Source organism: Episyrphus balteatus, chromosome 1, assembly GCF_945859705.1.
Source record: "Episyrphus balteatus chromosome 1, idEpiBalt1.1, whole genome shotgun sequence".
NCBI lineage: Eukaryota > Metazoa > Arthropoda > Insecta > Diptera > Syrphidae > Episyrphus > Episyrphus balteatus.
Genome location: NC_079134.1, coordinates 145507050 through 145521703, shown reverse-complemented (window position 1 = coordinate 145521703; position 14654 = coordinate 145507050). Strand labels below are relative to the sequence as shown.

Below are 14654 nucleotides of genomic sequence, written 5' to 3'. Positions count from 1 at the left end.
TCTTGAAGTTTTTTTTTGTTATATTTTCATTTCCGTGCTGAAAAGATGCAATAAATACCTGCGTTAAATAAATGGAAATTGAATTTTTAAAAATTATTTTTTGACTGATATCCTCAAACAGCATAGTGGGGCCAATCATCCCTGGGTTTTATCCACAGATTATTCTGATGCACGATAATGCATGAGCAGAATATCTTCAAGACTTTGATATACAAGATTTGAATAGATCACACAGAAATCCGACAGAAGAAGAGTCAGAGAATATTTTTTAAAACAAAACTTTCAAAAATTAATTCGTGGAATGAACAGACAACTCCAAGCCCAGCAAAAACGTTCAAGTACAGAAATAACCAGTGGAATATGTACGTATAAGAAGTATGTACATTTTTTCCACTGAAATAGGATAGGCACTCGGGAAAAAAACTCTGTTATTTAAGCCTTAACTACAATGACCAAAAAAGTGAAAAAGTGGGAAATTTACAAAAGTAGCTAAATTTTTTTAACTTCTTTCTAGTGCTATTTGTTTTTGGAAAAAACTACAAAAATTGTTTTTAAAACCAAAAAATGAGCTTTCTGAATCATTATTTTTAATTTTGTGGTCGGAAAAACTGTCACAAAACGAGTTTGAACATTTTCACATTTTGACTTTATGCAAAAAGTGGCCGTTGTAGTTATACCTTTACTTTATAAGAATACGTGAAGTTACTATCTCTTTCTACCATGAATTTTCCCTCCTTTAAAGAGTACTGATATGTAGGTATGTACTTCCAAAGTGCATCAACTAAAGGGCTTATAAAACCTTCTGCCACTTGAAAATAGGAGGCTTCCTTAGAACGGTTCAAAAAGGTCTTAAGAAGGCCTTCTTTAACTAAAATGTACAAGGCTTGCTCTAAACACTTATAGGAAGCCTAAAGAAGACCTCCTTTCTTTCCAAAATGGTTGACTTGCTTAATCAAGCCTTAAACTAAACCTATACAAACTATAGCTTTTCGAATCGAAGAAATTGGACCTTATGCAAGCCAAATTGTTACTTGGGAAGATATTTTTCACTGGTTTGTATTAGGGTTGTTTTTTTTATTCATTTGTTTAAGTTTTGATGTTGATTTCCTGAAATTAGCTTAATTCAGGTCTACCCTATATAAAATTTTGACAAGTACAAATGAAAACAAAGAAAAAAACATCAGAAAATAAGAAAACAAGCTTAAAGCCTGGTGCGCTGCTCGCGCTAAATTTTAGCCGAGATAAAACTCCCATACAAGTTATCGATAATTTGTATGGGATCCATTTTAGCTCAGATAAAATTTTTCGATAATTTGTATGGGAGCTAAAACTTAGCGCGAGCAGCGACCCAGGCTTAAGCAAAAACAAACAATTATTAAATTTCGTCAAAGATTTCGGTTTCCTATTTTTGTATGGAAAATTTCGTTTCGCTTCAGCTGCGTACTAGGCTTAGGTATAAACATCAAAAAATTTCACATTTAACCAGATCTCGTTGGTAAACTTTACGACACAAAATTGAGCGAAAAGTTTGGCATATTTTGGTAAAGTTTTTCCATATACATTTTGAAAGCGCATTTTACGCAGTTTCATGTATACGCCTATTATTAGGGGTATTCATGAAACCAGGTAAACGTGGTAAATGGTAAATGTGATAAACGCAGCTGTCAAAATTTGTATGGAAAAACTTTACCAAAATCTGGTAAACTTTCCCGCACAATTGTGTATATGGAAAAGTTTACCCTCTGAATCTGGTAAATGTGGAAAACTTTTGATGTTAAATTTTGATGATAAAATAAAGTAAAATGACTACAAGAGGTGAGAATATATTAAAAAAAAATATATAATAAAATAGAAAAAAATAATTTTAAATACTTTTTTCAGTCTTTAGATCCAAATAGACTTCAAATACATTGCCGTCAACCGCATTTACCACATTTTGATTTTATGGGCGTTCATGAAACGTGTTTGGTAAACTTTTCCAATTTATTCTTTTATAGGTCGTTTCAAATCAAAAGTCCTGACTCAGAGTTTATTTTCACCCTTCCAATAAAATTGACAACAAAAAAACAAAAAACTCAATTTTATTGGCTCATTGCGACAAATCAACTCAAAAATAACAACAAATCATGCTTGTTTGAATGAAAGAAATGCTAGAGAAAAAAATAAGCAAATGAAAAATCTGAATTTGTTTATTTATGATTTCTATGGTGACGACTCAAAAATAATTGAAAAATAAAAATAAGATATTTACTGCGCAAATGAAAAGATGTGAATAGAATTTTAAGTTATGAATTGCTATCATATAAACTTGACATTTCTGGTCCATATTCACCTAGTCCTATAATAATATCTTCGGCAAAGTTATCCCAACTGCCTTCAAATAATAAATAATTAAATAATTATTGTATGTTTTTTTGTATTGTCCGCGGATATGGAGTGATGCAAGCCCGGGAGACTTGCCTCTGCTTTCTGAGGCTAATCCAGTGATCCTCACAGACGGATAAATTAATTAAAATAGGGATATCAAGAACTGTTCTTCATTATTTTATCGTAATTTTAGAAAAAGTTCAGCTGCCTCATAAATGCTTCCTTCCAGTAAGCGAATGAGTTTTTTTATTTTTGCTCAATTTTCCATGGGACTTTTGATTTGAAACGACCTATAATTCTTAATTTTTTAATTCTGAATTTCTCTTGAGTGACTATAATTCAACTTTATCAAACATTTTAATACAAAATTGTTTTTATATAAAATCAAAAACAAAATTTTGAAGAAATACATTTTTTTAATTTTTGAAAATACATAGGTAATACCTAGCTATTTTGAATTTTTTTTTTTGAAAAATTTATTTTTCGAAAACGGATCACTGCCTAAGATTTTTTGTTTGTGAGAATTTCTCGGTGGCAATTTAAATTTGTGAGATGCACCTAGTATAATTATATAAAATATGGATATTCACGAAACGGTGGTTAACCTCTGGGGTCGAATTACGGCATACGTTCGTTATCGTACCGTCGCTATGTGTCCCTTTCTTTTCTACTAAATAAATAGAGACAGAAATAATCAAAACGTTAACGTATAATCGTAATCGTGTGCTATAATTCGACCTCTGGTAAAGTGGTAAATGCGTCAAAATTGTATATGGAGTAGACCTGCTTGTTTACCATATCTACCATTTTACCAGGTTTATCAAGATTTTACGCCGTTGCATGAATATACCCCTAATATCCCGACAAACAATTTTGGTTCTATAAAGCTTTACAGATGCAATTGTTGCTTCTGTAAAGCATTATAGAAGCAAAATTGTTAGTAGGGATGAATAACTTTTCTCAAAAATCTGAAAAAAAATTTGTTTTAAAAAATTTTAAGAAAAAAAAAAGTAAAATCATTTTCTTTAATTGTGATCTGCTAAATTTTTGTATATGACCTATTCACAATTGAGAACATTACAAAAACGAAAACACAACAAAAAATTTCCTTTTGAGCGGGAAAAATTTGACAGTTCAATATAAAAATTTATAAAAATCTCCTGTTTAAACTCTTATTTCTTTACTGACTAAAATATTTAAACAATTTTTAACAATAAATTGACAATAAACTATAAATATTATAAACAATGGCATTCCAAAGAAGTTCAATGCGTTATGCCCATACAAATGGTCACACAAGTTTAACATACACTGAAGATGGACAGTAAGTACAAAAGAGCACTTCTTAATATTCAAATAATTTAGGAACTTTACTTCCTACTTTTAAAGATATATAATAACTTGTGGATCTGATGGTGATATACGTAAATGGAAGGGTATCGATGATGATGATCCATCATCCAATTGTTTAGGGGAATTTGTTATTTGTATTGCTCACTATGACAAACGTTTGTTGGCTTCAACTGATTTAAATACTGTCCAAGCTTATACCTTTCCTGAAATCGATCGGGATGGAACAGAAATGCGTTTTACAGCTCCAGTTACATGCTTGAAAGTTAATAAAAATGTATGTCCTTGAATAGGGTTTAGGTTCTTTGACTGACATCAAATTTTTCTTTAGTTTATTGCCGCTGGTTCGGAAGACACTACCATAAAGGTTACTCTGCGGGGTAAAAGTGAAGGGGAATTCACTTTAGAAGGTCACTCGGGTCCAATTCTAGCCATTGACTTGAGTGTCAACGACTTGTTGGCCTCCGTAGCTGGAGATGGTTCCTTAAAGATTTGGAATTTGTCTGAAAAGAAAGAAATTAAGACAATCTCTGGACTTTCTAGGCTTAAAACCTTTGAAGATGCCAAATGTTTTGGTAAGCTATTCCGATTTCTCTTGAAGGTTTCATGACAAGTCCTTATTTCTCTCTTAGGAACTCCATCATTCGAACCACAAACTGGCAATTGTCTGGCTTATGTGAAAGGCAAAGAAGTTATTGTCTTGAATACTAGCACTTGGGAGACTCAATTCACTCTAACAGATGAAAATATTACCTCCGAATACAGCTGCTGTGAATTCTCAGCCGATGGTCAGTTCATTGCAGCTGGAACTCGAATTGGTGAACTGTCTGTGTTCAATTTTGCACGAAAACAGACGGTCAAATGCGAGACCTCGAATAGTGAATGTCATGGAATTACAGCACTTGCTTGGAATCCTAGTAATAATACCGAAGTGGCATTTTGTGACTCCACTGGGCAGCTGGGAACAATTGTTTCGGGAGAATTGGCTACTAATGACTTTCTAGATGATGCAGCAATGGAAGAGGATAGTGTGGACAATGCTCTTGATGGTTGTAAGTATCTTTATTCTTCTCTTTATTACATATTTCGTATTACAAAGAATATTTGTTTACTTTAAAAATCTACTAATCCTTTTTAGACTTTTCTCTAGAAAGTTAAATTCATCATTAATATACAGGGTGTCCCGGAATGAGATAAGAACATTTTGAGGGATGATTCTTGGGTATATTCTAAGAAAAAAATTGTTCTACAGTAACTCTCTACCCTTTAGCAATGATTTAAGAAAACGCTTACTTTAGTATGCCTTTAATCATGTTAATGTTAATAACTCCGTTAATTCTTATGATAAAAACTTCTTTAATGTCTTGATTTTTTAGAAAAAATGCTATTCTTTGTACCTGCGTTTAAAAAATGTTAATATCTTTTTTAATTGCTCAGATATTAATTTTTAAATGGAATTATTTTTTTCTTACCTATGATAATTTTTGACTTTGTGGCCGATTTTCTTCGATAAATGTGTTATAAACATAAAGTTTTATAAATTTATTCTTATGAAGAAAACAATAATGAACAAAAATGTTGTTCACAAGTTTGCGAGTTAATTATAGATTTTATGCACCAGGTAAAATCTCTAAAAAATGTGTTATTGTTTGCTTTAGTCAAAAATGGGTACGAATTAAAAATTTATTTTTATAGTTTATTTTTTGTACTTATTCCTCATTTAGCATTTCTAGATGTACTTTGAGTATGTTTTAAAATTTTATTTAACTATACAACGTATTATTTTTTTTTTGGATATCTATCTTATTTTTGGTTTATAGCTTACATTTTTTTATTGACTTAGCATATGTGGTAGATCGAGTTGACTTTTATTAAGCTAAAAAAAGCCCTTTAACCTTAATCTTGGAAGCTTTTAGGTTTATACGTTGAAGGTGCAGTTTGGGTTGAATGTTATCTGTAGTCACTTTTCCAATATTGACCCTCATTTATTCAGAGAGTGAAGTATGGACATTTCGTTATTTTTTTTTAGCTATCTATCATCAAAATTGAATAAAACATGTTTTAAATTAGAAAATTAAACAATTTAAGCTCATTGTTGAACTGTCATGTATAAGGTAGTATTTTGAAAACCTTTTAAAATGTTAGTTTTTAAGTATTTCCGATTTAATTTAAAACTTAAATCAATTTTTTGTTACAAAATCTCAGTGAGAGAAAAAGTCCATTTTTCAATTTATTATATATAAATTCGTATGGAATAATTTTTTTGTATAAAGCCTAAGAATAGTTAAACTTTATTTCTCTTCTCCAGATCAATGTGCATATCATCAATTATAAACAGAGATCAGAAATAAATCTCAACCTTTTAAAAGGTTCCTTAATAACTCTTATTTGTCGCCATTTTCAATAAAGGTCATAAAATAACCTTTATTTTTAAAAAAGAAAAATTTCGGTCAAGGTCCGAAACCAGTGAGATTTATCGCTGAGAGAAAAAAATAAATCTCATCTGCAAATGTATCAATTCCTAGAGACATGAGAGTGGTGCCATATGAAAGCTTATATTCTCAGCTACCCGATAGTGGTATAATCGGGTTTTTGGATTTTTTTCAATATTCCGAGAAAATCGCGTTTGAAAGTTGGGGTAAAATTTTTTTTCGAAAAATCCCCGAATCTTTGGACGCTCCTGGAAGCTAAACCGCTTGAGAGCAATTTTTGGGAGTGATGCCAAATGATAGCTTGTGTCATGGGCCTACGCTTTGCACATTGTCAGATTTTTAAAAAATCATCTTCCATGTTAAACCGCCACATCATGCCTATTTTTTCAGAATCGGGCTTAACTTTTTTTTGACCTTTAAGTACTCCCGGTTTGAGAACGCGTGCACCTACAGAGATGGGAGTTGTATCCAAATGAAGGTTAGAGTCTCCGCTACCTTTTGGCCGAGATATAGCCGTTTGAAGTTTGAAGGGCGAAAACGGTTCTGGAAGCTAAACGCTTTGACCTAGATATTAGAACATCGGTCTCCTGAAATATTCGAAATTGCATTGGTTGTGCTTGTCGTCCCAGCGACTCAAATCACAGTGGAAAACACATTTTCGTCTTTAGATTTTACTTTAAACGAAAAGAGGTATAATCTTGGGTCTAAAGAACTTTGAGAGTCTATTTAGTTCATACATTATTTAATACATAAACTTAGAAAAAACATCCTTTTCATTTTTATTTTTGCAATATAAAGACATTCTTGACATATTCGACATTTTCCTTTGAATTGACCATTTTTGATTAAACGAAAACGAAAACGGTTAAAGGTTGACCTTTTCCATTTATTTTTTTGTAAAAATCTCAACCATTGAGAGATATGTATTTAAAAAAATAAAAAATAAATCTCAACCGATAACCTTTATTTTTGATTTTTTTAAATAAATCTCAAACCTTAACCGAAACTATTTAAAGTAATGTGGTAACTCTCAGAGAGAAACCGATTAAAAATAAAGGTTGACTGTTATTTCTGGTCTCTGATTATAAATAATTTTTTTGTGGTTTCATTTTGTCAATTTTGCTTTCTAATTCTTCAACAAATACTAGTATGTCAAAACTTGGTGGGGGATACACCGCAATAATTGTGAATTCATCAGTATTCTATTTCGATTTTCATGTTTTCTAAATAAATCTGGTTTGTAAAATTGTTTTTTCCATTTTAATTCCATCTCTTCCAAAAACTACTATTTCTCCTCACCTCAATTCTGGTCTATTTAAGTACTCTGAATGGTATCTGCTTGATTGATAAAGATTATTTTCATAGTCTTTTTATTCATTATTAATCCAAGAGACAAGGAAACTTAATTCTTCGATTTTTAGTTGAATTCCAGAACGGTGATGCTGGAGACGAAGACGAAGAGAACTGTGTTTCCTTGGAGAAGTTAAAAAATGACACAATGAGAAGGAATGGCTTGCAAACAGATGAAGAATCTAGAGATTCTCGAGATTCCCGAGCTAGACAACAGCGTTCGGTTAGTGTTGAGCGACCAGTAGCGAAGTTGTACAAACATCAACCACCATTCCAACCCAGCTCCACGCCAAGTGATCTAGAACATAGGTAAGGACACATTTCAACCCAATAATCGCATTTTCTAAGATACATTCCCACAGGTATCTCGTTTGGAACAATGTTGGTATTGTCCGTGCCCATTCAGACGATGGAGAGGGTTCAATTGATGTAGAATTCCATGATGCTAGTGTCCATCATTCGCTTCACATAACAAACTATAACAATCACACAATGGCAAGTCTGAGTTCCACTGCCCTGGCCCTCTCAGGAGAGTCTTCCACTAAACTGGTTTGCATTGCTCTGGCGGCATCTGGGAACAAGGAGTGGTCAGTAGAAATGCCTGATTGTGAAGGTGTTGTTGCTTTGGCGGCATCGAATAAACTTGTAGCTGTTGCTACAGATATGCGATTCTTGAGAATATTCAGCGTGATGGGCACTCAAAGGGAAGTTATATCGATTCCTGGTCCAGTTCTAGCCATGGCTGCATTTCAGGATCGCCTGATGGTTTGTTATCATAATTCAGCAGCAAGTGAAGATCAACATATATCTGCTCTGCTTCTACAAACCATTGGATTGACTGTTCGGACGAAAGAAATTCGAGTTCCGTTGCTAACTGCAAGGAAACTGACTTGGATTGGATATTCCGATTGTGGTTCACCAGTAATGAATGATACAATGGGTCTGGTGCAAATGTACAGTATGAAGACAAATTGTTGGTATCCTGTTTGTGATACTATGAAACAAGTAAGTTCAAATTGGAGTTTCCTAGTTTAGCCCAGGGAAATTAGTAATTTAAATCGCATTTTTCGCGGGACAAAATTTTTTTCATGGAATGTGTTCGGGTGGTTGTCCTTATCATAAAAGTCAATTTGTTGGGATAATTGGAGGTTGGGAACAGCCGCCATCTTGGAAAAGAGATTGGTATCGTTTTTATTGAATAGCTCCATTGTTATTCATTTTAACAAAAAATGACAAAGGTAAGACTTATTAACAATAAAATTATCTAAGAAATGATATACAAGCAATTCCGTGAGTTGATTAAATAAAATTTTATAGTTGGTCAAAGTGCGGGTTTGTATCGCAAGGTTGGGACAAAATGACATTTTTTCATATATCTGACGAACTTTTGATTTGTTTGGATAATTCTTCAAGAATGAATTGTAGTACTTATAATTACCTATAAAATGAGCCCACAATCGTTATTGTCACCATCGTATTGTAGAAGTAATCTAACTCCGAAACTCTCCATGTACTAGTCAAAAGTAAGAAAAAAGCTGTTTTTTTGCTAATAGGCCGAGAAAATTTTGGGAGTAGAGGTATAACCAAAATATAAGTACGCAGTTTTGCAGCCATACGCGTGTTAATGTCGATTTCAAAGGTCTGACAACTCTAATTTTGTGCTTTATACGGTTTTTGGGGGGTTAAATAACGTAAGTTTTCCAGTTAATGTGAATGGGCTAAATTTATACTATTTGAAATTATAAATATACAAGCTGATGCTCTATTATTTTTCCTAAATCTGGACACCTCAATCTCGGCTATGGAGTTAATAGAACTCACGATAAAAGCTTTTTTAACTAACCATATCAGGCTTTTCAATTCAAATAAACAAACAAAAATCTAAACAAAAAAAGCTTCTAAAACATAATCGTATAAACGGCTTATATATAGTTCTATTGGTCACATCCTCAAGATTGAGGTGTTCAGATTTAGGAAAAATATTAGAGCATCAGCTTGTATATTTATAATTTCAAATAGTATAAATTTAGCCCATTCACATTAACTGGAAAACTTACGTTATTTAACCCCCCAAAAACCGTATAAAGCACAAAATTAGAGTTGTCAGACCTTTGAAATCGACATTAACACGCGTATGGCTGCAAAACTGCGTACTTATATTTTGGTTATACCTCTACTCCCAAAATTTTCTCGGCCTACTAGCAAAAAAACAGCTTTTTTCTTACTTTTGACTAGTACATGGAGAGTTTCGGAGTTAGATTACTTCTACAATACGATGGTGACAATAACGATTGTGGGCTCATTTTATAGGTAATTATAAGTACTACAATTCATTCTTGAAGAATTATCCAAACAAATCAAAAGTTCGTCAGATATATGAAAAAATGTCATTTTGTCCCAACCTTGCGATACAAACCCGCACTTTGACCAACTATAAAATTTTATTTAATCAACTCACGGAATTGTTTTGTATATCATTTCTTAGATAATTTTATTGTTAATAAGTCTTATCTTTGTCATTTTTTGTTAAAATGAATAACAATGGAGCTATTCAATAAAAACGATACCAATCTCTTTTCCAAGATGGCGGCTGTTCCCAACCTCCAATTATGCCAACAAATTGACTTTTATGATAAGGACAACCACCCGAACACATTTCATGAAAAAAATTTTGTCCCGCAAAAAATGCGATTTCATGCCCATATTTTGACTAATTTCCCTGAGCTAGTTACTTTAAACTGATCTATTATATTATTTTCAGAGTCAAAGTGTTTCGAATAATTTCTTTATCATTGACATCTCGGAGAAAACACAAATTATTCAAGCTGTTCTTTGTCGAGGTTGTTCATATCCAATGACCAATCCAAGACCTATGATGACTGAATTGCCAATGCAAATGCCAGTTTGTGATTTGGAATCGGAGAGGTCAGGTTTGGAAGAACTTTTGATTCGTTCTTCTAATTTTAGAGTTGATAATGCTGAGAAGAATATTAAAGAAACTGCTATTAAGTTATTTGCTGTAAGGTGCTCCTTATTTTGGTTGAAGTTTGGTTTTTAGAAATTTAATTTTTTTTAGATTGCTTGTCGTGCTGAAATGGAAGCTCGTGCTAAGGAATTAATTGAAATGATTGCATCGCCAGCATTATTGCCCTTGGCTGTAAAATATGCTACAAAATTGGGTAGAATACATTTGGCTGATAAATTGAGTGAATTGTTGCCACAATTGGAGGAAACGGTAAGTGAAGAGCATAACGTTTTTGTTTTAGAATTATACTTTTGTACTGGTGTTCCTGTAATTGTAATAACCCTGCTCTTTTTGGGTGTATCTGATTTTTTAATTAGAATTATTCTCTTTCTTTTATCTTCGATTTTGATGCCGTATGCCATGTTCCAGTTATTAGATACGTAGAACTTTATTTTTTTCTTTTCAAGTTCTTTTAGTCTTTTTTAACATTTTTGTTATTCACTTAAGAATGCTTCTTTTGAATAGGTAGTTCTCAGATTCGAATTAAAAAAAAAAAAATAAACTGTTTTAATGATGTTATAGGTTTAGGGTGGAATTCATCGTCACTCAAGTAAAAATTTTCCTCAAGCACAGGTCTGAGAATATTTTTCTGTGTGAATGCTCAATCATTTACATACTTCAGAATATCTTAAGTTGGTATTCATAAGCTAATATTGAAGAAAACCTCTGTTTTTCTTCACGTAACAAGTAGCTGAAGTAGCCAAACGCAAGATCAAAGTTCACTTCAGAAAAATCTTGACGTGTGTAACGACTATGAATTCGGCTCTTAGTCCCCATATTAAAAATAGGTCATCTATACATATATGATGATAAATTCTCTTGTTCATTATCGAGTAATAGAATTAAGCGATTGAAAGCCCTGCCTGAAGTTAATCAGATCATGTTCGATAGTGTATTGAACTTGCTAAATAAAACAAAAAAATTTTACAATGCTGAGTTGCAGTACTCTACTCATTAATTCATCATAGTGGTTCATGTTTTGTGTAAGTTTAATTGAAACTAAACTTATAAGAGTTCCATACTCCCAAACTTGAAATTTTGCTTTTTTTTCGAGTTAAGTTAAAGCAAAGCAAAATTACTGTATGTGTTTTGTTTTCAAAGGAAGACATCGATGGGATATTTTAGACGTTGCCCAAAACAAAAACCACAAATCTTCGCGACGACAAGACGCGTCGCCCTAGTGCCGTATACGTCAATTGCAGAACTAGGTTACAGTCTTATGTTTTCGAGAGTGCTCTTTTCAAATCTGTTATCCGTTTTTTTCTATCTTTTTTGGATGCTGAGATATTCACGTATTTCAATTTTAAAGTTCAAGTGACCTCAACTCCAAATTTATAAAGCGTTTCACCCATGTACGACAGTGTTATTTTTTTTTTATTTTTTCTTCGTTATTATTCACGTATTGTTTTGACGTAAACACCAAATTTTGGCATACGTCAATTTTTTCATCCAATTTATGAACATTTTGAGGATTGTTTTGACGTAGTCTTAATGCGTTTATGTTTTTTTTTGGATGTACGTGTATGAATAAAAGAAACTTCTGATTTTTATGGCTTATACGGAAAACTCATTTTGGACAAAAATTTAAATTTTTTGAAAACTAAAGGAATTTCAGATGTCCAATAACTTGTATATAAAAGATAAATTTTAACCAATATATCATACTAAAAAATCAAAAAATGCCAGCGGTTAGTTCTTTCGCAATAATCTTCCGAACATTTAAATGTGAATTCCCAAAAATGTAAAAATGGCGTATATGGCACTTCAATACTAAGCCGACGAAATATCAGATCTCTATAAACTTATGTTCACCCTAAAAATTCCAAAATCCAAATGTTCAACTATATTAAAAGATCTGTAAATTACCAACAAATATAGAATATTTTTTTTAAACTAGTTCAGCGTTAGTTTCTCATCAATTTTTGTATTTTAAACACAAACGGTCACTATGGCGTATGTGTAACATTATTTTTGATTGAAAAAAAAAATAGCAATTAAAAAATTATTTATCTATTGATGACAAAATAGCCGTTGATCATTCTTAACTTATTGTAACCATTGCCTTAGGAGAGTGTATTTGAGTTGGCTGACGTCCCCTTCTATATCAATTCGGCAGCTGAGCCGCGGTTTTCCAATACAACGTCTTTTTTTTTTTAGTGTAGAATCGAAATCTGGCAGTCACTGATCTCTTAAATTATATTGATCGTCATTCGAAATTTAACTTCATCTCAGAAACTTTTGATAAAGATACTCTTCCCGAGATTATCTACAACGGTTAAACATCAACTGCATCCACAATTTTGTTCCATATATTTCAAGATCAAAGCTCTTTCGAACCTTATCTGTATTTAAATTCTATGGATTTTTTAGAATTTACCCTAATTATTTTTCACTTTCTTTTAATAAACATTTTTTAATGAAGTTGAAAAGATTGAAAGAATTGAACAAAAAAATGATTGAGTTGTTTTTTTTTTGTTTTTTTTTTTTTTAAGGTGTGCAGGGTCTTGAACATCTGGAGTCCGATCGGATTTCTAACATAGAAATTTAATTTTTTGGTTTATAATCTCACAATAGCTGCATTATATATGTATAATAAGCTTAGTTTGGAACTAAATAGTGGACAATTTCTCTAGGAAATATCGCTTCCATTAAGTTGAAGGATGTTTGTTCTAATTAAACTTAAAAATGCGAATATGGCTAAATATTTACAGTAATTACAATGTATTTGAGTTGGTTTCGGAGAGCCAAGCTCCATGTGGACTGAACATCCCGTTGCAAAATCGATAAGTTTGGATGTAACTTGTGTTTTCTATATGTTTTCCAAAAGTATTGTCTCTTCTATTTGGCGTACAAATCTTTTAGGTCTATTTAAACCTAAATTTCGGAAAAAATACACAACTTTTAGCAAAGAGATAGTTAAAGTTTTCTGTGATATGATTTCGTGAAGAAGTGAAGATATGATTTTGCATCGCAACAATAATTTAACCATCGACTTGCTATGATGACTAATTATGTTTTTTTTGAAGAATACGGGAACTCGAAAGCATTTTAATACAAAACTTATAAAATGATATTTTTTACTTACCGCTCAATATTTTTAGGAAAAAGAACGAGAACATGAACTCCGTGAAATTGAAGCAGATGCTTTGGGAATCATCCAAAACAGCCCCTTGAATGCCAGTCTACTTCTCGTGCAAGCTGCAAAGCATTCATCATCACAAAGTACAACTCCGAAATTTGCTCCAGTAAGTTTCAAATTTTCGATTTTTATTCAAATAATTCTTATAAATAATTTAATCCTATAGAAACCAATGGTGCTTAGCAATCAAAAACGTAATCCATTCAAAAGATCAGCTCTCAAAGCCAATCCAGTAGAGAACTCACCAGAAGTTGATTATCTTGTTAAGAAATCCATTGACTATGAATTAAGACAATCTCAATTGAAAGCCCAATTAGAAGAAAAAGCTCGACTTGAAGAGTTAAAAGCAAAATCTGCCGAACTCAAACAAAAACGTCAAGATGCCAATGAAAAGAAAACTCTACCCGAAAGTCAATCTTCAGTCATTCCAGATAGTCAAGAAGTTGCAGGAGATGAAAATGTTGCAAAGAATCAGGTTTGTTTTGTGCGGATTTAAGGAAAAATATAAAAAGAATCAAGTAATTTTTGTTATTTCTTATAGATTCCAGCTGGAACAAATTTTTTCTCTTGGTTCACCAAGAATAAAGCAACCCTCCAAGAAGAGCATCCAGATTTATTTGGTTCAGAGTTAACAAAAATTGCAATGAAACAATTCAAGACACTTGGTGGCGGCAAAAGTACTCCTGCAGCAGCTCCAATAATTCCAGCAAAACGTAAACTTAACGCTGATGATGAATCACCTAAATCCACATCGTCAAGTAAAGTTTCAACCTTTGCCAAATTGGCCAAATTTGATTTTAAAAACTAAACAGAAAAAAAAGTAATATTTTATTGTTGGTATTGTTTTTTATGTATGTATTTAAGAAATATATTTTTTTGTATTAATTTATTATAAGCTTCAAATTTGTGTTTGCATTTTTATCGTTTTCGAGCAGCTCTTTTGTCTAATCTAAAAATTATACGAAAAACAATTAGAAATTAAAAAAAAAAT

General features: G+C 32.1%; 2 protein-coding genes across 2 annotated transcripts in view; one reads left to right on the top strand and one right to left on the bottom strand.

Annotated features, from left to right (window-relative positions):
* The first annotated feature begins 3563 nt into the window (after positions 1-3563).
* Positions 3564-14566, top strand: LOC129907330 (WD repeat and HMG-box DNA-binding protein 1). Its single transcript, XM_055983473.1, has 11 exons — positions 3564-3691; positions 3757-3994; positions 4049-4292; positions 4350-4769; positions 7571-7808; positions 7862-8504; positions 10261-10518; positions 10576-10734; positions 13626-13769; positions 13830-14138; positions 14205-14566. Exons 1-11 carry the CDS (start codon positions 3615-3617, stop codon positions 14469-14471), a joined length of 2997 nt encoding a protein of 998 aa, XP_055839448.1. The 5' UTR covers positions 3564-3614; the 3' UTR covers positions 14472-14566.
* Positions 14490-14654, bottom strand: part of LOC129907342 (uncharacterized) — a 67483-nt gene continuing 67318 nt past the window's right edge. The window contains exon 11 of the mRNA XM_055983499.1: positions 14490-14612. Coding sequence (XP_055839474.1) covers positions 14582-14612 — 31 coding nt within the window. The 3' untranslated portion in view covers positions 14490-14581. The remainder of the gene's footprint in view (positions 14613-14654) is intronic.